The following is a 24,658-nucleotide window of genomic DNA, read 5'->3' on the forward strand; positions in this document are numbered from 1 at the left end:
TCTTGCAAGCTTGAATAGCCCACGACTTTCTCTTACAAATGGAACTTGAAAGCTTGAAAGGTTCTAGCAGGTGAATGCAGCTACTCATAAACCCTCAACCAAAGAATGGCCTGACTGTATTCGGGGAAGGCTGTCCTTAGTCAAGCACACAGCTTCGGGAGGGCAGAGGCACAGCACTGAGAAGTGGCCCGCCCAGCCAGTCAGCTCAACTGGGTCAACCCTAGCAATCAACGGGGTGGCAGATACTGCAGCCAGACCATGCTCACATCCTCTTTCAAGTGTTATTGTTGCATTTTTTCACTCTTTATTTACCATTTTCATGCATCTTCAGTGACAGTGACAGTGACAGCACTTTTATGGCCCAAGTTTCCTAGGAGCCAAAGCAAATGACACCATGTTTACTGAAAAAATGCAGCTAGAATCTATTTGCATCTTTGACCAACCCAGATACATTTGACATTTGGGGTACTAAAATGGAATTAAAGTTCTTAAAGGCAGTTTTGAAAACACTCGGACCAGGGAACTAGCACAGAGGTGACTCTGGGTTCATCTCTGGCACCTCAAGCCCCCGAGCATCACCAGGTCTGTAGCATGGAGCCCCCCGACCAGCACAGGGTCTCAGCAGCGCTACATCCTCATGCTCTAGCACTGAGCTGTCCTGCCTGATTGGCTGAGTAAAGTGAGAGTGCCTTCAGGTCTCCCCCCCTCCGAGTACTGTTTGCAAGCTTCCTAGCTCCCTCCTGCACCCCCACCCCCTACACACACACACACACACACACACAAACTTTTAGAAGTTTTCACAGGATCACACAACACTTGTAGAAATTAAGATTCTATCAGAAGCCAATGATGTAGACACATGGAAAAAAAAGAATCAGACTTCTGACATATTCTCTTCTTGTGGGTCCTTCTGTTTTGCTCCTTCAGCCCAACCCTTCACTCAACCACACCAAGGTTCCTGGTGTGCTACTCTGTGGAACTCCAGTTTCCTGGAAGGTCAGGCATGGTAAAGGAAGCTTCGAATACAGTAATACACCTAATTTCAGGGAAGCAGGTAGCAGGGAAAGGTGCCACCTTGCGGGTGGCAGAGCCAAAACATCAAGGAAGGGTTCCACTTAGTACCTTTTTGAACAAGGATTTAACTTCTGAGGGTCTCAGTTTCCTAATTGGACTGTTGGCAACAATCCCTTCATTGAAGAGTAGAGACATTAAAGGAAATAGTAGCTATACAGTTCCCTTATACCCCACTCCAACCCCCTTACCTTTTCTCTACTCTCAGCATCTCATGGACAAGAGTGTCCCTCCTGAAATCTGGCTTGCTGAAAACACCCCTTTGTGTAGGATCTGGGATGGTGCTGTTTCCTGTCCCACTCTCATCCTCTTGAGAAGTGAGGGAGGCTTGGCCCGAGATTTCAAACAAAGGTGGAACAGCATACTCTCAGGCCTAGGTCACAACTGGAGGGATCCCAGGTATTTCCAGTTCTGTGATCCAAGGTCCAGAGTCACAGTCTTGAGCTGTGTCGGTGGATCTCCATTGAGCAAAAAAGCTCTTCTAATTATTCATGACTCTGGGGCAATAATGTCACTATCACTGGAAATGTCACCACTTTGAGTGTAATTATTGGAAACTATGTGGGCTGGTAGAGCAGGTAAGGCACTTGCCTGGCACCCCATATGGTCAAGCCCTTCCAGGAGTGATTCCTGCATGCAAAGCCAATCATAAGCCCTGCACATGCTGGGTGTGCCCCAGAAAGAAAACAAAACAAAAACAAAACCAAAAACCATCCCTCCAAAACAAAACAATACAAAAACTTGGTCCCATTCCAACATAGTTTATGGCTTAGTGAATCCCAAGACCTATATGCATGTCTGTATTGCACATACCTGAATGATGAACCTTACAATGATCCTAGGAGTGAAGTTACACTCAACAAACATGCAACCGAAATGTTGATTGCAAGCCCCATGGAGGCAAGAACATGCAGTAGTTGCCTCTGTTCCCCACCTTCTGTCTTACCCTGGCTCATAAATACTCTGTGGGAAACTGCTGATTTTTGGTTTTTAAGGACCAACTGCTCACTCATGGAACAAGGAACAACATTAGTCTGAGCATGTCTGGGACCCAGCCTGGGCGGGTCTGTATAACTGAGGCCAATGTGTGTGTGTGTGTGTGTGTGTGTGTGTGTGTGTGTGTGTGTGTGTGTACATATATTTAGCACGCATTAAAAAAGCATTAAAGACACAGGGAGGGGCTGGAGCGATAGTACAGTGGGTAGGGTGTTTGCCTTGCACGCAGCTGACCCAGGTTCGATTCCCAGTATCCCATATGGTCCCCCGAGCATCACCAGGAATAATTCCTGAGTGCAGAGTCAGGAGTAACCCCTGTGCATCGCCAGGTGTGACCCAAAAAGAAAAAAAAAAAGAAGAGACAGGCAGACAGAACAATGGACTTGTGGATGTCCTTCAGACACTCTGCTAGACTTAACACCTACTGTTCCGATGACTGAGCTCCACAGGCACTGCCAGAAGGATCAGGGCCATGACCTCCTTTATTCTGTCCTTCACAAAATCACCCACAACATTCATTTCCAACAACATACACTTGTGTCAATAAAAGAGGTGACCCACACTTTCATTTTCTTTATTTTTCATTGATACCGTATGAATACAAAGTTTCTAGAAAGCTACAAAATGTCTACCACTTTATCAAGAAGGCATCAAAATGTGTCACTTTGCAAAGACATGAAAACACCTGCAGGAACTGACACAAAAATAGCATTTTTAGAGTGATGAAATAATTGCACTTAACTGTCATGGATATTAAAGTTATCACACATATGTACCGCGAAAGCTAGAATACATTTTTTTTCTTTTTACAAAGCACTTTATAAAAAAATTCTCTGCACACAAACCCTATAATTTTCATATAACTATCATACTAAAGATAAATTCACTTTAAAGCCAACACTTAGAACATTTTTTTAAACAAAAAGGTACCAGTACCTAAACACAGACATTAACAAATACAAGAATACTGTACTGCCAAGAGGTTTAACCAAATGCCTTTTGAAGGTTTCTGCAAATAGGTTAAGAAAACAAGTGTGAAAATTTGACCCCACCCTCCCATAGCTCCATCTACCCCAGGGGAACCTCCTTACTAAAGGCAGGCTCCAGAGCCCACTCAGGGCAGCAGTACAATATCAAAGGAACCACTGACCAGATGAAACGCTTACGTCACGAGCCCATTTCATACATGTGACACAAAGACACAGACCGTGAGATTCCCATTAAGTCATTTAGAATGTGAACAAATACACGTGGCAAAAACTGATGTACATAAAATCGAAGCATATTAAAGAATTAAAGGCTATTCAGGTTTCTTTTTAAAATGTTACAAAGGTTTTTTTTTTTTTGTAGTTTTTTTTTTTTGAGGCACGTACTGTTTTTGTTTTTAACTTTTCTTCCTCATTTGCAGTCATGACCCTATTAGAAAAGGCTCACAGAAGTGAAGGAGGTAACAGGGAGATGCATTTTTTTTTAAGAAGTGCATTTAGAATCTAATTGACACAATGAAACAATCACAGAAAATTACTAATGGAAGGAAGGAAGGAAGGAAGGAAGGAAGGAAGGAAGGAAGGAAGGAAGGAAGGAAGATGGAAATCAGAGTGGTTTCCAATTATTAATGCCTGGATTCTGTGCACCTCTCTGAGAGAAAGGGGAAGGAGAAATGAGTTCATGATGAAAGGCAGACGAGACTCAACCTGAGAGGTGGAATCTACTGGAATCGGACCCTGGTGAATGGTGAATGAGAGGGGTCACAAATGCTAAAGTGATGCCACAAGATGTGGCATACGACTCAATGCAAAGTCACAGAGGATAAAAACAAGTTAGGACTAAGGAAATGGGGCAATAAATACAAATACTTCATCTTAACGGTGCGTGAATTCAGCAAAATGGTTCTTTGCGATGCAATATGTTTTAAACACAAAACCTCCATTCTTAATCTAAGCAGTGAGTCCATGAGATAAAACTACTCCCAAACAAAGCACAGTAACAGTTGAAAAGAGAAGCAGAAATCAAATATTGGCTAATTTCTTTCAAGTTGTGTGACTGTACTGACAGGGAGGGGCTGGGTTTAAGAGACTGACTAGAACATGTGTGAAGTAATTTTCCTTTCCTTTCCTTTAATTTTTTCATGTAGCCATTTCTATGACTTGGTGCGGATAGAAATCACTCCTGAAATTCCAGAGCCCAAAGAGGGTAATTTTAAAGACACCAGGTAGAGACAGATGGGACATCTGGATTTAAGAGTTCAGAGGCTAACTTTCAAAGCTGTCTGATGTCATTTTAAAGTCTATAATGGTAAAGAAATATCTTTATGTATTTTTCCCCCTGGCTATTGTTTGGCTGGTGTTTTGGCCTTTGTGTCCTTTTCACTCCTCTTCTTTATCTCTATCAGTTTTCCTAATTGATATGAGCTTTTGATTTGATACAAAACCAACAATACAGACTTTAAAGAGTCGCCCTTTGGTGGGGCTGAACCATTCTTTGAAAAGGCCCAATTGTGAATGGTGGTGCTCTTTGGAAGTTTCTCTTAGCACATTCACGCACAACACTCAGAGTCCTAAAGAAGAACACTTGGATTGGAATGACCCTAACTCTTTTTTTTTTTTTACTCTGCACTGTCATCTCGGTTTGAGGCATCCAACTTTCAGAACGGTCTCATGGTATCTGGAAACCAGATTAAGTGCGCACTGTCAAAGGAAGGAGCGGAAGCCTCCCAGAGATGGAACAGGAACACGAGGAGAGAACAGATCCATCCACCAGCCCGAGTCTCGTGTGTGTGTGTGTGTGTGTCTGTGTAGGCTCCTTCCCTTGGAGGCGGGGTGATGAGTTGGGAGGACCCCCGAGGTCACCAACACACAAACACACACACACACATAGTTCCTGGGGTCCCTCCTGCTGCTGTGTGTGTTCCCAGTGAAGGGTGGTGGTGGCAGTGTAGATCACAGCAAGGTGGGGCCCGCGTCGTGCTCTTGTGAACAGAGGCCTGTGGTTGGTGACTCAACCCGGGAAACCAAAGGCATTACGGTGATCTCAAAATATTTTTGGTCTCTCTACAAATTATCTTAATTATGGCAGCACTTTTCTAAGCTGGAATCTCAAACCAAAGGCACTTTCATGCTAGAGTGCAGAAATTCACAAATAGCTACGTATTTGGTCGAGAATTTAAAAGGCAACATTAAAAGTACAATTTGCTTTTCATAGTAAACTATGAAGTTGCAAGACCTCCCGTTTTTTTGGTATATACATTTCAGGGTGTGGTCACAGAACTGATACTACAGGTTCAGTTTCAGATTTCTGACCAAATAGTCAGTTTCCCAAGGAATTGGAGAAAAATGGGCTTACTAAACAAAAAGGAAAACTTTTTCTTTTTTTTTTTGGCTCCTTCTCTTTTGAACACTGGGCCAATTAGTAAATGGATGTGGAAAACTGTGAGAAAAGGCGGCACGACTAAGTATCACTAAGGCACTGCTTACTGGAACGCTTTGGCAGCTCTGAATGTAAAACTTCCTAAAAAAGTAACGGTAGCAAGAGAAATGCTTCCAGCTTAGAAAAGGGCTCACAGTTCCGAGGCAGCCTTTTGCACTGCATACCCTACACGTAACATCGCAACGATTTAAGGCTTTTCAGAAATGACATCTGCAGGGCTTGGCCATAGAAACATCAACAGAAAGAAATATGCAATGCAGACACAGCCTCTTAACGTCACAGGGGTGAACACCAATGCACAGAATGGGTTCCACCCTTCATTAGGACAGATGTAGTGTACCAGAGCATAGACAAAATTATACAAATCGTGTGTACCTGGTTTGTAAAATTAACCGTCATCTCCTAGAATTTCAATACTTTATAGTTGTACAAAACAAACTGCTGACGCCACTACAGTCCTGAGACCTAAAGACGACTTGGGTTTAGAAGTCATCTGGGGACTTGAACACCAAGTCGTGGGGACGGGGCTGTTTGTTGGCTGGTCTGAGTGTGGGACTTTGCTGCTGGGTGTGAGCAAATTCAATGTTCACTTGGAGCCTGTGGCAGGTGAGAGGACATGAAAAGGCTCATCAGCTCTCCCATCCGCTGTGGCGCCTCCACGGGCCCTCGAGTGGGAGTGACGGCATCGGGTGATGATGCCATTGCTTTGGCAGAAGGGGGATCTGAACCACCCTCCCTTCTGAGCTGACCCTGTCCGCATAGTTGCAGGGATAGTGTCAGTATGAGCACCAAAAAGGATCCCCTTTACTGGAAGGGGCCCCAGATGAAGTGGCTAGAGTTCTGGAGCTTCACCTTGACTCAACTGCTACCCCCCCCACTCCAGCCCGTTACTTCAGACAAATCATCTCCCGCCCCCTGAACTTCAACCAGAAGTGGAGGCGACTGAGCTCTCTCTCTCTCTCTCTCTCTCTCTCTCTCTCTCTCTCTCTCTCTCTCTCTCTCTCTCTCTCTCTGAGCCAGTCTGGGGATGCCCCCTGCTGGAAGCCACCCCTTTCCTCCACTGCTGGGGATGCAATGTTCCTGTTAGTAATGCAATGTTCTAGAGGCTTCCATCAACTCTATAAACAACACTGAGTGTAAGTTTCAAAGTAGAAGGTTGGAGGAAATATGCTGAATGGATGAAAGATTTGATAGTGAGATGCAGGAGCTTATGAGGAATAATGAAACAGCTGGGATTAAAAATAAAAAGTACAACTGGCAGGCTAACGTGTGCAGATCAAACGAGAAGTACTCTTTAAACAGAATTGCTGGGTATTCCCTATGTTCCTAGGGATGAATGATAGACTACTTGGGGCAAGAGAGAGTGCTGTGAAGGGGGGATTCTGAAACAGGAAGAACCACAGACACGTCCAGAGACATGTCACGAGTCTCCCTGCCTGCTCCTGACACCCCGGAACAAAACTCGCAGGAGCGCAGCTTTCTCAGGGTGATCTGGGGAAAACAGAGATGCTCCTGGTGGGATCTGGGACTGGAGGAGCCAGGGCGGCTGTGCTGCAATGGGGGGATATTCTGTGCACCATGTGATACAGGCCACATCTGGACATTTTGAATGGTAACGAAATGCTCCATGTTGACCTTTTTTTGGGAGGTGGAGGGTGCTCCCAGCATCTAGGGGGCTTGTAAAACACATAATAGGGCAGAGGACAGCCCACCACAGAGCCACACTGAGAAGCCGGGTTGTCTCAAGAATGACATGGACATTTAGGGATTCGAGAATGGTGAGAATGTCAGTGTCCTGGAGCTGACTATGGAAACAAACCTTGGTATAATGCAGCAGAAGTATGTGAAAATCCTGCACCAAACTGGCCCTGGAGGGCCACCAGGAAGGAGGGAGCACCCTGTGGGGACCTGGGGAAGACCTGGACAGGGTTCAAAGGCTTTTGCTGACACTGGGAGAGGCCCCAAACTACAGATGAGAGAACTAAGATGGTCTGGCACTGTGAGTTCTAATGCACCAGCCAGGGTCTGACTGGAGGAAGACAGAGATAAAACCAAGAGTTTTGGGTAAATGATCTGATGGTGAAGATGGGGGAAGCAAAATCTGCCCTGGAGAGACTTTTAGAAGATGGTGATAAGAAATTCATTGGGGGAAAGGCTTAGAAGTTTTTAAGAACAAAAAGCAGTCCTCAGGGTATTCATGATACCCTCCCCAATCCTAACTCTCTGGGTAAAGGGGGTGCTAGCAGGGAGGCCGCAGAAGGCCCAGCCGAGTGTCTGAGCTCAGCAGCCCTGGTCTTCCCTTTTCTGCAGCCAACAGAATTTTCCTAGAGCTGCTCCTGGCTCCCAGGCTAGTTGTGCTTTGCAAGATAAATCCCAAGAGCCCTCTGGCAGCACGGAAGAGCCTCACTCCCTGGTGGGGACAGGAACCAGAGATCTCTATCCCTGAAATTCTGCAGTGGTGTGCCTTGAGTCACACAAGGTCACTGGCTTTCAGTCATGGTCCTGGGAAATCGGGGGGTGGGGGGTTCCCTTGAGGAAAGATGCAGAAGACCAGAACCAGAGAAACACCCCCAAGAGGGGTGATCATAAAGTCATTAATGGGATAATAGTGGAGGAAACTCAGGGGCTTGGGTGGGCACTGGAGCAACCCCTGAAGGCTCCCAAGACCCGAAGACCCAAAGGCAGCTTCCCTTTGAGGGGAAGACAGCACCATCCCACTGGCTGAGTAGGGGATGAGAGCATACTCAACAGGGAGAGCGTTGCACTTTCTTTCCTGGTCTTTCTGTAACCAGTGGCATGAGTGTAGGAGAGGCCAGGTATGGGGCAGAAGCCAGCAGACAACAGATGGAGGGAGGGGAAGGGGAGGTTTTGTTACTTACATGGGACAGAATCAAGTTTTCTTTTTTCTGGCTTAATGAAAAAAATCTTAACATAGCTCACAACTCATAAAATGAATTTTATGTGCTACTTTGTTAATTGATTCTTAATAATTATAAAACTATCCCTTTTCATGGAGAAATCTGGTGGGGGTGGGGCACGCCCTGTCCCCTTCCCAATCAATGAAGCACTTATGGAAATAGCCAAAGACATACGGCCATAGCTAACCAATGCTGCCTGGGATATGCTTTGGAATATTTGGGCGGAAAAGTTGACTCTCTCCAGGGAAGATTGACTTCCTCCCAGATGAGCATATTTGAAAGGGCAGAGTTAAACAGATGAGCCTCTCAAAGCCCAGACAAACAAAGTAGTATGACTTATTGAGAGATGTCAAGAAAGTGGATGCTCTTAAGAGACTGCATCTAGACCTACTGACACAGATTTGAGATACACATACATATCAGCACTAGCAGACTGAGTGACACTAAATAGACATTCAATAAATATGTTTTGAATGACTATATGTGTATGTTATATGTATATACCAACACAAACATACACATATAGTTACAACAGACTAATCTGCATACTGGATCATCAGAAATAATCTATCCACAGGCTGGTGAGGAAGGATACTTGCAATTTTCTAGGGAGCAGATGCTAAAACTGATGAGCCTTTTACTGGATGGTGGATCAAATTTTTCTCCCAGCCACAGGATTTTTCGGTACTTTGTAGCCCACAGTGCAGTATTCATGCCAATTTTAATTTTATGTCACTAAATTTCAGTGGTTTGAATATTTACTCATTTCAAAAAATTTGGTTGCCCAGATAAAATATAACTGCACACACATTCTATAAATGTTGTAGATTTAGATTTTCATTATTTATCTACTTATTGCAGAAAGAGCCATCTTCTCTTTTTCATTAAATAATCAATCATGACATTAGTACAATACAATTTTATATTTTTAAATATACTATATATGTTAAGGATAAGGGGTGAATTTTTCTTCCTTTGTAATACCTGTTTAAGAGTTTAATGAATTAGGAGATTAGTTTTTAACCTCGAGGAAAAAAAGTACAAATTTGTCTCATTAGCATATTTCTACCAAGCATTTCTTAAGGCTATATTTTAACATTTGGTTTCAAAAAGAAAAGTTTCATTTAAAAAATAATTTAGTGAATTACATTCTTTCATAACTTTAACCCTAATTAGTTACAAAGGTAAGTCTAAAGATTCTTAGTTTGTGTACTAATTTACATTTACATTTAAAGATTAATTTTACTTGTATCTTAAAACAAGAATTTTATGTTGAAAAAAAAAAGAACTAAATACATTTGTATAAAGGCTGTAAATGTCCCATAGCAAATGCTCTGTCTCATTATTTTCTACCACAATTAGAAACAGGTCTCTGCAGAGACTGAGTTTTCAAGGTTCCCCCTTCCAGAGGAATTGTGGGCTGCAGGTCTGAAGAACACATAGGAACAACTCAATTTCTCTTTTTACAACTGTACCGGAACTTCACAGCTACAATGGTAGTATGAACACATGAAAAAAAAAAAATGACTTCACTCAAATAGGATTTAGAAAAATTGGGGTGACCTTGGGGCCAGGGCCCCACCCCTGTGTGGTGAGGTTTACAGTCAGTCCTTGGATAATGGAGAGAGTGTGTGTGTGCACATATGTGTGTGTGTATATATACAGATATCTATATATATAAATAACCAGGTTCAGTCCTTTACAAGCCTGTAAATATGATGTTGTGCTCCGTGTTCACTATTTGAAACTTCAAATACACAGGCCATGCAGAGAAGAGTTTCTTGTGTATCCCTGTTTGTTACCACCTGTTAAAACATAAAAAGATGTATACATATGTAAAGAAAATAACACATGGATGAAAGCATATTCCACTTGTGCTCTGGTGACCATGATTTCACTGGAGAGGAACAGTCTGAAGCCTGATAAATGGATTACAGAGATCTGTCCAGTCTCATTCTAAGCAATCCAGTACAAATCCAAGATATTATAAACCCACCTGGAATCTTTATGAGGTCTAGTTTCTATGTGTAGAAAAACCTACGGATAGGATTTCACTGGAAAAGTAAGCTCAAAAAGGAAATTAAGTGTTGTTATTTTTGGTAGTAGCTGACTTCTTTGCAACAAATACAACCTTCTAATGTTCTGTTCCACACAAATGTCTCCGTCATTTACTCTAGGAATTGTCTCCAATCTTAGTCCTCAACTTGTGCTGAATGTTTTTCTCACAATAGCCAGTATTCCCTGAGTGCCTTGCTCACCTCTGTATTCACCGGCAGTGCCCAGACTCACTAGAGTAAATGCTGAGTAAAGGAAGAGTAAAGTAAGAATAAAGAGTTAATGCTGAGTAAAGTAGAAAGTACCAATATGAAATGATACATCCTTTTGTTCCTAAGGCTTTACCTTTCAAAGTGTCTTCTGAAATACAGTAAGTTTTCACAGGCTATCACTGATAGACTTTTGGAAACTGTGGCTTTAAGTGAAATGACCTATAATTAAAAGGGGGGGGGGTCCTCGCATTTCATTCAATGTCTAATCTTCCAGAATTTCTTTTTCTCATCAAAATTATAATGAGATGATCATACAAATGAAGTTATCCGCCTATCTGCTCTATTTATCTGCTTCCCATCTTGAGCTCAGACTCTTCACCTGGTCTCTCCTCTATGCCGCATCTTCAGCCTCACTCAGAACTGAGCTCTCTGGCCCAGGCTTCTTGCTGCTCCCTGCATCCACCTTGTCTTCATCCTGTCTCAGTTCCTCATGGCACTCTTAGAAAGAACTTCCTAAAAGCAAAACAAACTCTGTTTCTTGACACGTTTCTGTGACTCTCTGTTACTTCTGATAGGCCAGCTCAGAATTTGCAAACATTTAGGAGAGAGAGACAGAGAGACAGAGAGAAACAGAGAGAGAGAGAGAGAGAGAGAGAGAGAGAGAGAGAAAGAGAGAGAGAGAAAGAAAGAGAGAGAGAGAGAGAGAGAGAGGAGGGGGAACACTTGCCAGGCAGGGGGTGGGGGATGATGGGAGGAAATGTAGGGACTCTGGTGCTGGGAAATGTACACTGGTGGAGGGATGAGTGCTGGAACACTATATGACTGAAATCCAATCATGAACAGCTTTTAATGGTCTATCTCAGTGATTCAATAAAAAAATTTAAAGGGAGAGAGAAAGAGAGAGAGCGCGCGCGCCTAGTCCATTTTACAGTGTGCTTATCCCCCACGGTGTATCGGGCAACTCCGCTCCTGCAGTTCCCCTTACCCTCTAGACACCCAAATTTAGGATGCAGTGCCTGACTGAAGAATAATGACTCAAATTACTTCATTCTTTCCCATCATAGACTGCTGTACTGTATGCAGTACAGGTAGAATGATATATATTTTTTAGTTCCCAGGCTTCCAGTGTACACTAAGTTCCTGAAGAACAGGCACCGTATTCCCCACTAAACTAGTGTAATGTTTAGCATGCATGTTTATTTTGGGGGGAGGGGTCTCACACCCAGCAATGCACAGGGGTTACCACTCCTGGCTCATGCACTCAGGAATTACTCCTGGCGGTGCTTGGGGACCATACAGGATGCTGGGAATTGAACCTGTGTCCGCCACATGCAAGGCAAAAGCCCTATCTGCTGTGCTATTGCTTCACCCCCTGTATGCATGTTTTTGCTCAATGAATGAAAATGCACAGCAACAGCCAATACAGACTGCTAAGTATGCACCTCTGTAGCAAAGAATGCTTGTCCCATATTGAATAACTCTATGGCATTAGAACTGGCTTTAGGAAACAGCTAGGCTTCCTCCTAAGAGACAGAAGAGGGTGCACATTCATTCAAAGTTTTGGTTAATTCCTGAACTACCTAATGTTAACACTGGGATGACATACGTACTTCCTGCTCACCTGACAACTAAGGTGTTCTATCTGTTCTTAAACAGCAACAGAGAACATCTATTGGACACCTACCTGTCAGCACTCAACCCGAAATCACTAGAGGAGAGGATACTAATGAACGGTTATAAAGAACATGTTTTCTAGACTTCTCCCTTGATGAGCTTCATTTTAAGAGACATAGGGCTGGAGTAATAGTACAGCAAGTAGAGGACATGCACTGTATGCAGCCAACCCAGGTTCAATCCCTAGCTCCCCATATGGTCCCCAGAGCTTGTCAGGAGATGGAGTGCAGAGTCAGCATTTAGTCCTGAGTACTACTGGGTATGATCCAGAACCAAAATAAATAAATTTTAGAGACACGGCACATCAAACACTCCATTCAGATTCTCTCCTTCCCTAGAATACATGAAAGTTATATGCAACATTCTCTGTGTGCCGACTGTGTGCCAACCACGTGTCTGGAGCCAGAGCCTCTCTGGGGCTCACATCAGTCCTGCAGCAGCACACAGGTCTCAGCACCTCCTGGGAGCTGTAAAAATAAACACATACCCGGACGTGGGACCCCACACCCAGAAACTCCCGTTTTATTCACTGGAGCTAGGACCTCCTGGATGAATTTGATAGACAGGAGGTTTTCAATGAATTAAAACTGTTTTACAGTGGTGGCTGGTGCTTACATCTATTGGTTCATGAAAGTTACTGCTAAGTGTCAAGGATTTTATGATCTGGATAACTACTGGTAGGGCATACTACAGATGTGGGCAAGAACTGCAAACTAGATTTTGGGATTGGGGTACAAACTGAAGCCCTCCCTCCCTCCCTCCCTCTCTTCCTTCCTGCCTTCCTGAGTGGTTTGGATCCACTCTCTTACTGGATCCAAAATTCCAGGTAAATCATTCTTGCTCTACCAATTCTAATACTCAATCCTAGTAACAAAGAGTTGTGAAGCAGGACTTGTGTGTGCTGCATTTTTTAGTACAATATTGTCTTGCTGAAATTTTTAGCAAAATTGTTTCCAGCAAGTTTTATTTGGGAATTTTTCCTTCCACTTAATCAAGGAATGCTATTTTCTAACAATGATCCTTATGAAACTCATTACTGGGTATTTTATAGGTATATTTTGAGGACAATACTGTTCTTAATAATCTTCCCAAGTCCCCCGAAGAAATTTGTTTTAAAATTAAGTTGGGGGATGGTACCTCCTCATACACAGCACTGTCCAGGGGGCCAGAAAGCTTTGCAGAGCCCTGTACACTTCCCTCCCTCTGCTCCCATTATTTCTGATCATACTCTTCCCCTGAAGCAGATCAAGGCTCCCCCACCTCCCCACACACACATTCCTGCTCATGACATTCTGCTCTAATTTGCAGTTTTTTCTGAGAGCTTGTATTTTGGCCATATTAACATATGTTGCTTCTCGGAAATGTCTGAAGTATAAACTAGCAAGTAGCTTCTTCGCTGAGGATTTGCATACCATTCGAAGCTGAGACAGAAACTCAGCTAACATGGAATTACCTAGGGATCTTAAGAGAGACACAAAGGCCTGGTCCTACCCTTACTAACTTGACCTCGGGTGCAGCCTTGCTACCAGAACTTCTACAAGTTCTCCAGGCCTTCCCAAGGTGCAGGCAGCATTGGAATCTGGGAATGTTACTTTTTTGTTTTTAGGCCATACCCTGCTATACTCTGGGCTTTAGTCCTGGCTCTGTGCTCAGGGGTCACTCCTAATGAGACCCGGGGGTCCATATGGGGTGTGGGGGATTGAAACAGGCTGAAGGCAAGGAGAGTTCCTTGCCCACTGTAATCCTGCTCTGGCCCTAGGAATGTCTCTTTTTTTTTTGCTATCCTCTCCAATTCCAGTACTGCCAAGTTGAGTGAGCCCAGCAGGATGGGACCCTTCATTTCCACAGTCTTGAGCTCATATCAGACTCAACTTTTCCCTATAGGGGCTGTGAATTTTGGGCCACCTTGTGGCCCAAGCCTAAGCTGTGTCCCAGTCTTGCAGGACTTCTTCAAATCTTTCCACTAGTCTTAGCACTGAGTTTGACAAATAGAAAGAAACAAAATAGTTACCAATAAAATTGTGAAGTTTTCCAAAACACTGTTCATCATATATTTCTCTGGTAAATGTTTGAGCTTGTGGATAAAGTTGATCATATATTCACACATTGGGGAGCGGTTTATTCGGTATACAAATCGGCCATTCTCAAACCTTGCATACTCCGTCTGGGAGAGAAAGAGGATTTGATCATATTTTATGTTTCTGATTTCAAAACATAGCACTGTAGCACTGTCCTCCCGTTGTTCATCGATTTGCTTGAGCAAGCACCAGTGACGTTTCCATTGTGAGACTTGTTGTTACTGTTTTTGGCATATCAAATACGTCACGGGGAGCTTGCCAGGCTTTGCCTTGCAGGCGGGATACTCTCGGTAGCTTGCCGGGCTCTCCGAGAGGGGCGAAGAATTGAACCCAGGTCGGCCACGTGCAAGGCAAATGCCCTACCCACTGTGCTATCGCTCCAGCTGATTTCAAAACATATGAAACATAGTGTTTCCTGCAGAACCATTTTACTTTGCGACATAACTTGTTTATCAACTGTGCTATTATGTAGATTATATTTTTAAAAATATCAAACCATCCTGAAACTTAATGCCACACTCAGAAACCACAGTGGTTTTTTTTTTCCCAGAAAATCAAGAGGAAAGGGTAGGATAGATGATAGCTTTATTCAGATTCTTTTACACCTGATGCTTTGTCAGGTCTACTCCCTGCTCTGTGCTTGGTAGTCACTCTCAGTACTGCTCAGGGGACAATACTGTGTCATGCTGGGTATCAAACCTGGGCATCCTACAGGAAAGCATGTGCTCCATCCTTCTGAGCTATGCTTCTGGCCCAACTAAGATGACAATTTTGTTTGTATAGTTGGTTGGTTTGTGGCCAAATCCAGCTATGCTCAGAGATCATTCCTGGCAATGGTTGGGGGACCATATGTGGTGCCAGGGATCGAATCCAAGTCAGCTGTACCCAAGGCCAGCACCCTACCCACTGTGCTATCTCTCCAGCCCCAAGATGAAAGTTTTAAATAAGCATGATATATTTTAGATCAAAAAAAATAACAAAACAAAAAACTGTGACTACTGTTAAATGATGGTCTAGTTGAAGACCTAGGAGCACAGCCAGGCAATCCCAGTTCTTCAAAGAGCCAAAAAAAAAAAAACAAAAACAACAACAACAACAACAAAACCCTTCTTGACTCTGAAAAAAACCAAAAAAACAAAAAACCTCACAGGCCAGTGGCCATCACATTTCTCTACCTTAGGAGAAACCACTTCACAGCAGCCATGAACTCTGCTACTCCTGTCTTTAAAAACAGGGAGAATAAACGAAGAAAAACAAAACACAGGAAAAATTAAAAAAGGATAGAAAAAATAAAAAAAATTTATTTGGCCCCCAAATCAAAAGACAAAAACTCTTGGCCCAAACCAAGCCTAGACAGTCTGCCCCTGAGGGAAAGTTCCAGTACACAGAGGACACTTACCTCTACTTTTTCTACTACTTGCTTTCCAAAGGAGCAAACTTTGGTGGAACAGGTGACGGTCATATTTTCAGAACTTTCATACTGACTGGTCACACCGTAAAAAGCCCCGGCATCATCTTGAATATTGCAGTTTAGATCGGCCTGTGAGATGGGAAATGAAAACAGGTTATTAGCTCATCTGAAGCAGCACAGCAACAAGCAAAAATCAGGGCGAGATATCCAGGCTGGGTGAGTGGTGGGCAGGGACAGGTTGGAGGCCGTGGGCTCTGCTCTTCTAGAAACAAGTTCAACGGTCATTTCAGAACAGAATGTTCAGGGGCTGGAGCAATAGCACAGCGGGCAGGGCGTTTTCCTTGCAAGCAGCCGACCTGGGTTCGCTTCCCAGCATCCCATATGGTCCCCCGAGCACTGCTAGGAGCAATTCCTGAATGCATGAGCCAGGAGTAACCCCTGTGCATTCCTGGTTATGACCCAAAAAGAAAACAAACAAACAATAAAAACCCCTGAATGTTCATTTTTCCCCCTTCCCCTAGAGAGTATTCGATATGCCAGACACAGTAACAACAAAGTCTCCAATGGAGACGTTACTGGGCCCGCTCGAGCAAATCGACGATCAACGGGAGGGCCCCTAGAGATGACAAACTCCATGTACATGTATCTCATTTTATGGTTTACGGATTCAGGGTCAGGAAAATAATACATGTTTATTATCAGAAGTCTTGTGAGGCCACTTATGTATGTGCCGAGATCAGTCTATGAACTGGGCTCATATTCATTAATCTTCGGAGTTATTTATAAGACTAGCAGGATTGGTAGCTGACAGGTAGTTTGTTTTGTGTATCAAAAACAAACCATCACATACAGGGAAATTCTTCTTGTGAATGGTTTACATAGATGCCATATCACACAGAGAACTGTTACTTGGCAAATTTTCATGAGAACCTATGAGGCAGGGAGGTAGCTGGGCCCCTGGCAATAAGTTTCAGAAAGAAATAAAATCAAGATGCACTCTGAAGCATGGGCATTACTGTCACAGCCTCCTGCCAGGCCCAGAACACAGTGACTGAAGCTTCTTTAGAGATGCAGGTCTTGGGGCTTGAGAAGACAATGAACGATGCCCGGCTGGCCCAGAGAAGACTAGTGCCCTGGGGGAAGAGAATCTTGAACTGGAACAAAATGCTAGAGTATAAACATAAGTGACACAGCAGTACCTGACAGCTCTGACCTGCGCAGAACTCCAGGGCAGGGCAATTTGGGAAAGACCAACTGAACAGTCCCTTCCCCGAAGTCCACTCAGGGCCCTCTCCTCTTCTTGAAGGGCTGCCTCTTTGCTCCCCCATTTTTTGTTTGTTCTTGGGTCACATCCAGGGTTGACTCCTGGCAGGGCTTGGGGTCCAGGCCCCAACAATGGCTTAGGTCACATCCAGTCTCCTTCTGAAATTCTTTTGTGAGATTAGGCAATGAGCCTGGAAAATCTAGGCAGAGGTCAGGACTGACTTTTCCTTTCCTGGAATGAGCAAACCCTGACTGAGGGCAGGGCTCATTGGAAAGGAGTGTGGGGAGCATTAAGACCAGGTGGAGCCCAAGGTGGTACAATGATAGCTTTGCAGGGCTAGTGCGGGGGGGGGCACCCCCTAGTGTTTCCTGTCCCCCAGGTACTTTCCCCAGGATATGCAGGCGGGTCAAGCAGGACAGCAAAGCTGGTCAAAAAGCTCCCTATGGCAACGATTGCTTCCCCTGTCCTCCATACATTCCATGACCCAAATCTTCTCTGTGAGGCTCTGAGGAACATGACAGAGAACTTGACCGTGACCTAACATAAAAGGTACATGCATAAAACAGTGATAAACCAGGCAGAAAAAAACATCATGTGAAAAGTCCTGAGAGTGGGCTGGAGTGATAGTACAGTGGCTAGGGCGTTTATCTTGCACACAGCTGACCTGGGTTCAATTCCCGGCATCCCATATGGTCCCCCCCAAGCACTGCCAGGAGTAACTCCTGAGTGTAGAGCCAGGAGTAACCCCTAAGCATCGCTGGGTGTGACCCCCCCCCAAAAAAAGAAAGGTCCTGAGAGATCAAACAGGAGGTGGCACTATTCTCAAAGTTACTACTTAAGGGATGATGAGGAAAAAAACCAACAAAATGGGGGAGAAGAGCTGGGCTGGTATGGCTCACACCCTGGGAGGAAGATCTCTTAGCTTTTCTGTCTACAAATGGCAAACGTGTGCCCCCTCCTCGTTTCACTTCCCTGGACACAGGAAAAGGCAGCCCACAGAGACTGGCGCAAAGGACTCCAGACCCCTAGGAACTTACTCCAAAAAGAATACAAGAGTGAGTTCATATGTTTATTGAAGGATAAAAGCAGGGGTCGGAGATGTGGCTCCATGGTACATGTAAAAGACTTGCACACATGTGATACGGGGGGGTCACTCTGGAACCACCAAGAAAAAAAAGATAATGACTAAGTAACATAAGTATGCAACTCTGATGCAGATATACATATATATATATATAAAATCAAAACACAAATCTGACACACTAAAATATTTTATCAACGACACATCATAATAACAATGAAATAATCTTTACATGATTTGTCCCCTACATTTCCCTACAATGGACTTTCTTACAGCACAAACCAGAACAAATCATTTCTCCTTCTCCCTGTGCCTTAGAATGCCCCCCAAATCGTGATTTTTGTTTGTTTACGGGTCACAGACAGCAATATTTAGGGATTACTCCTGGAAGTGTGCAGGGGACTATATAGGGTACCGGGGATCAACCCCAGGTTAGGTATATGCTCTCTACTCCCTGTACTACTGCCCCAGCTCCAACTATGGTTTGTTTTAATTGGGATGAATGATCTGTAGTAATAATGACAGAGATTATTAAAGAAAATAAAGTTGCCCAAAGCATATACATTAAGAAAACCTGTGCTCAGAAATGATCTCAACAAATGATCAGTTTTAATGGTATTAAGGTTAACAATTTTTTCACATGAAATCAAAGTATTTAATGTGAAAAAAAAGGGGGGGCATTACAGAAAGGGTTCCACTTAATTTTTTTCTTTCTAGTTTATGGTGCCCAGGGCTTACTACTGGTTTTGTCCTCAGGGATCACCCCCTGGCAGCTCAGGGGACCATATGGGGTGCCAAGGATTAAACCTGGGTCAGCCATGTGCAAGGCACATACCCTGCCCGCTGGACGAAGGCCCTGGGTCCTCTTGTTTAATTTATATGAAGTGACTGTGCCCATGTGCCCAGCACCTGGAGGAAGGAGAGAAGCCATCTCAGCACGTGTCCTTGCAGTTCGTCTGGAAGCCTGAACTACTATCATTTGTTTTCATATGTGTTTTGAACTTGAAGTGGGAAGAGCGGAAGACTCACTCCTTTTTATCCGGTTTCATTAGTACTGCAACATGGGATTTTTCCAGGCTATGTGTATCTCATTTGTTCTTTTTTATTGGAGGGGCGTGGGGGGAGACACACACCCAGGGACGGTGCTTAGGGCACACACCTGGCTCTGCACTCAAGGATCATTCCTGGTGGTGCTCGGGGGACCATACGGGGTGCCAGATATGGAAGCCTCCGCCCTCACTTATTTTTATTATTTCAGAGTATCCCACTGAATAAAAGATACCGGGGTTAGCCATTCTGCTACTGACAGACATTTGCAGCGCTTCCAAACTGTACACATTATGGTGCTACTATAACCTCTTTATTGTTTGCTTTTTGGGTCACATTTGGCAGTGCCTAGGGCTTACATATTTTTAATATGCTTTTGACATAAATGTCCTTCCTTCTTTCCTTTTTTTTTTTGGTGGGATGACTGTACCTGGCTTTGTGTTTTGGGGGCTACTCCTAGCTCAATACTTAAGGGTCACTCCAACTGGTGCTCGAGAGATCGTGTGGTATCAAGGGCTGACCTCAGGCCTTTTGCACGTGAGCATGTATCCTAGCCCTTTGAGCTATCTTCTTGGCCCCAACACACAGATGTCTAGGAGGTGAACTTCTGACTCCTAAGGTCTATGCATTGAAATGCAGGTAAAAGGGACAAATAGTTTTAAAATCTTTTAAACTTTATTTCCCCTAACAGTTTGAGAAAACTTAATATTTAATTATCAGTGTAAATTTTAAAGACTTCCCTATTTACTAGTGGAAACAGCCAATTTGCCGTTACAACTGCTTTGTAATTACTCTTGAACATGGAAAATAATCACGTAGCTATCCAACCATATCACAGCTGCTCTTCGGGAATTCTCTAGGAGGAGGTATTGATGTGAAAGATAATTATCTGTCAGCGGACAATATTGCAAATTATCTCAGAAAGAAATGTGGCCACTGAACTCCCCCCAAGCAAAGGTATTATCAAAGAAGGAATGAATGCCAGCATTAAATCAACAACAAAGGCAGTGAGATCAGGAGGGGCTGGGATTCGTGCTGAGCTCATCGTCCGCTCCACCAACTCATTTTCTCGAACTGAAAACTGAAGACAAACCTAGCTGAGATGGTTCTGAAGGCAAGAAAATGAGGGGGGGGGGGGGGAAGAAAATAGGCTGATATTAAAGATCCGAATGATTTCTGCCCTGTTATCAGCTTTCATCTGGCCACAGGATCCTTTCCAACAGCAAATAACTTGGGCTGGAGAGAAGCAAGGGCTGCAGGTGCTCGCCTTGGCCCTGTTGGCATCACATGGATGCCACAGCAGTGCTGGGCATGACCCCTGAGCTCCACCAGGTGGCCCCCAAAACAAAAACAAAGAAAATAAATACAACAAATAGATACCGACCCCCCCCCCCCAAATAATAAATACAACAAAATGGAACAAAAACTTAGTACATAGCTTTCCAACAAATACCAAATCTGAACCATATCTTATCCTTTGGGGGGTACGTTAGGTTAAGAGGGTTCATCAGGCTAAAGTGTTAAAATGAATAAACTACTTTCAGGGATGAGAGAGTGCTCAACACAGAGCACTCGCCTTGCATGTCTGAGGCCCTGGGTTTGATCCCTGGCTCTGCATACCCCCCTGGGTGCCTGCCCTTGAGCACAGCTAGGTATGAACAAAATAGAACAAAAGGAAACAAAAAAACCTCTGAGCAGCGATTTGTAGGGCAATCCCAGGAGTACTAGGCTTTTGAAGAGATCCTGCTTCTCGGAGACAGGGACCAACTTTTTCGCCTACCATCCTCTGAAGGAAACTCTTTCTACAATGTCTGTCATATCCCGAGCTGCACTATCTCTGGCTAAACTCTCAGTTACAGAAAAAAAAATTACCTAAAAAGTATCAGACCTAGTGGTTAGTTCTTTTTAATTTTTTTATTAGTGAATCACTATGAGGTACAGTTACAGACTTATAAACTTTCAACCTTGCATTTCAGTCATACAATGATTGAGTACCGATCCATCCATCCGGCCCATTCTCCACCACCAATGATCCCAGTATCCCTCCCACCTTCCCCACCCCATCCACTCCACCCCACCCTGCCTCTTGTGGCAGGGCATTCCCTTTTGTTCTCTCTTCCCGTTCGGGTGTTGTAGTTTGCAGTAGAGGCACTGAGTGGCCACTGTGTTCGATCTATAGTCGACATTCAGCACGCGTCTCCCATCTAATGGTTAGTTCTTTTTCTTTTTTTTTTTTGTGTGTGTGTGTGTATGTGTGTGTGTGTGGCAGCTGTTTAACAAGCTTCTCTCTGTCTTTCTTCAATGCCAGGGATAGATATCAGGGTATCCCATGTCCAAGGCAAGTGGCTCTATGCTGTGCTACATCCCCAGTTATTCCTATAATTCTTGACTCTGAACCCCTTCCCCCAATTATTATTATTATAAGGGCTGGAGCAATAGCACAGCAGTAGGGCATTTGCCTTACAAGCGGCCAACATGGCCAACCCGAGTTCGATTCCTCCGCCCCTCTTGGAGAGCCCGGCAAACTACCACGAGTATCTTGCCCGTGTGGCAGAGCCTGGCAAACTACCCGTGACATATTCAATATGCCAAACACAGTAACAACAAGTCTCATGATGGAGATGTTACTGGGCCCACTCGAGCAAATCGATGAACAACGGGAGGACCGTGACCGTAATTATTATTATTATTATTTTGCCTTTTGGGCGACACCCAGCAGTGCTCAGGGGTTATTCCTGGCTCAGCACTCATGAATTACTCCTGGCAGTGCTCAGGGGACCATATGGGGTGCTGAGGATTGAACCCGGGATAGTCGTGTGGGAAGCCAATGCCCTACCCGTTGTACTATGGCTCTGCCCGCCCCCCCAACCCCCCCCCCACCCCCGCTTCTCAATTTCAGCATCGAAGTCTTACACTGACTGATGCTCTCTCTGGATCCCATCTTTTGTTTCTCTTTTACATTTTTCAGGCTTTGGGGGGGCCTCACCCAGCAGTGCTCAGGGGTTACTCCTGGTTCTGTACTCATGAATGATTGCTGGCTGTGCTCAGGGAACCATACGGGGTGCCAGGGATTCCACCCTGTGGTCGCACTGGGCACAGTCACAGCCCATGCTTCTCTCCCTATGTGATAGCAACCTTCACCTCCCAGACCCCTTTCCACTGAGAGTGCCATGGCAGCTGGCCTCCTGGTGGCTTTTACTGAGCTCAGTCTAGTGGAGTCAGGCTGATATAAGAGTATGTCTGCAAGACGAGTGTGTTTCCCTTTGACTTGCCCCTCTGTCTCCCCTCTCCACTCCCCGTTCCTACCAACCGGCCTCTGCCTGAACTGAGTTCTGAGCCTCCCACTCTTCTCATATGGGGTCTCCTGCATGGCGTGCAGGGACTCTTTTCAGTTCAGGATGCTTCTCTCACCTCAGACAGCAGACTCACAGCACAGACTGCCCTGCCCTCCTCCTCCTCCTCCTGCTTCCAGAGCCCAGGGGCTCAGCAGAGGAAGCAGTGCTGCCTATGGAACTCGGTTGCAACTAACTTGCTCCCCAAAGGACTGTTCTTAATAAAGCTAATAAGCCTGCCATTACCTTTATGCATTGAAAACACTGACCAGGAGAGAAACTCTAGTCAGACTCCAGGCGTGGACCCTATTATTGTAGATGGTGGCTCAGCTCACTGAGAGCAGCACACACACACACACACACACACGAACACACACACATACACGGAGACACACACACTCACACACACATGGGGACAGAGACACACGAACATACAGACACACACAAGGACACACACATAGGGACAGTCACATAGACATACACGCATGCACACGCACAAACACACATACACACATGCACACATACACATACACGGAGAGACACACATACTCACACACATGGGAACAGACACACACGAACATACAGACACACACGGACACATACACACGCACACACAAGGACAAACAGTCACACAGACACACACGCACGCATGCACGCACAGAGGAGGGAGGGCGTGTTCTCTGGCAGGCTCAGGGCCCCTGCAGCGTTAGGGAATTCTCCCCGGAAAGAAAGAGACGGCAATCACTAATAAATGTTCTGCAAATACATAAGCTATGAAATAGTGCAAGACTCTAAGGTTTAGGTGGACAAGTTCTGGAAACGCACATATGTGAAAGCAAAGGCAGGTGGTCCAAGGCCAGGATGACACAGTGGACTGTGGCAGGAGCCAGAACGACCAAGTGCCCTACACCGAAAAGCAAGATCCCATTTTCTTAAATTCTTCCCTAAATCATGCTCCTTTTATACACTTGGAATTTCACTTTGCCACTAGTTATCAGACAAGATTGGTTTTCCCCCATCTCTTATTTAATTGACCCATTTATTCACCAATGTGTTTAATTTCATGTGTCTGAATGCGTCAAAAAAATTTTTTTCCCTTTAATTTCATCACTGCAGAATTACAAAGTTTTTCATGTTTGGGTTTCAGGTGTACACTGTTTCAACACTGACCCCCTTCCCCAGCATGTACTTTCTTCCACCAATGCTCCTTCAACCCCATTCGCCTCCCACCCCCCCCATCTACCTCTACCACTGGCACGTATTTAGTTTTTAAATCTCTACAACGTGGTTTACAGTCCTGTTACTGATAGGGGTTCACAAATAACACTTTTATCACCTTTTAGCTAGGCTGGAGTGATAGCATAGCATGTAGGGCATTTGCCTTGCACGTGGCTGACCCGGGTTCGATTCCTCCGTCCCTCTCAGAGAGCCTGGCAAGCTACTGAGAGTATCTCACCTGCACAGCAAATCCTGGCAAGCTACCTGTGACGTATTTGATATGCCAAAAACAGTAACAACAAGTCTCACAATTTGTTGTGAGACATTACTGGTGCCCGCTTGAGCAAATTGATGAACAGGAGGACAGTGCCACATTTCTAAGTGCTAATGGAAAAAAGTTAAAATAAGTTGCTATTTTGTAGGCATGGAAAACAAACAACAACAACAACAACAAAACCGAGGTCTGGTCAGCTGTATGGGTTCTAAGATCCTCGTGTGTGTGTTGTGGGGGGGGGGGGGAGCGGCGGGGGAGTAGGGGATTGGGGCGCTGGAAACCCCGAGCTGTGAGCGACAAGCTGGGATGTGAGCACCCAGACAGAAGGCAAGTAAAGAAGGGCCTTCAGAAGGCCCAGCAGTACCACTGTCCTCAGAGGACAGAACCTTCTGGAACACGGAGGAAGCAGGTAACACCAATGGGAGGGGTTGGGGGTGGGGGGCACGGGGGACTGGTCAGGGAAGGAGCAGGCTGTGGCACTCCCTTCCCATCCTGAGGGCTGGGAAGAGTCAGGCAGGAATTACTTGGTTGCAAAAATGAAAACATCAAGAGGCTTGTCCCCGACAAGAGAGAGAGAGAGAGAGACAGTATAATAGGCCCT

General features: G+C 44.7%; 1 protein-coding gene across 4 annotated transcripts in view; it reads right to left on the reverse strand.

Annotated features, from left to right (window-relative positions):
* Positions 1-2,625: 2,625 nt before the first annotated feature.
* TEAD1 (TEA domain transcription factor 1) overlaps positions 2,626-24,658 on the reverse strand; it is a 282,584-nt gene continuing 260,551 nt past the window's right edge. For all 4 annotated transcript variants that reach the window (XM_056115974.1, XM_056115973.1, XM_056115976.1 and 1 more), the window contains 3 exons: positions 15,830-15,970; positions 14,364-14,516; positions 2,626-10,216 (listed from right to left, as the gene is read on the reverse strand). In XM_056115974.1, coding sequence (XP_055971949.1) covers positions 10,103-10,216; positions 14,364-14,516; positions 15,830-15,970 — 408 coding nt within the window. In that variant the 3' untranslated portion in view covers positions 2,626-10,102. The remainder of the gene's footprint in view (positions 10,217-14,363; positions 14,517-15,829; positions 15,971-24,658) is intronic.

Source organism: Sorex fumeus, unplaced genomic scaffold, assembly GCF_029834395.1.
Source record: "Sorex fumeus unplaced genomic scaffold, SorFum_2.1 ptg000030l, whole genome shotgun sequence".
Classification (NCBI taxonomy): Eukaryota; Metazoa; Chordata; class Mammalia; order Eulipotyphla; family Soricidae; genus Sorex; species Sorex fumeus.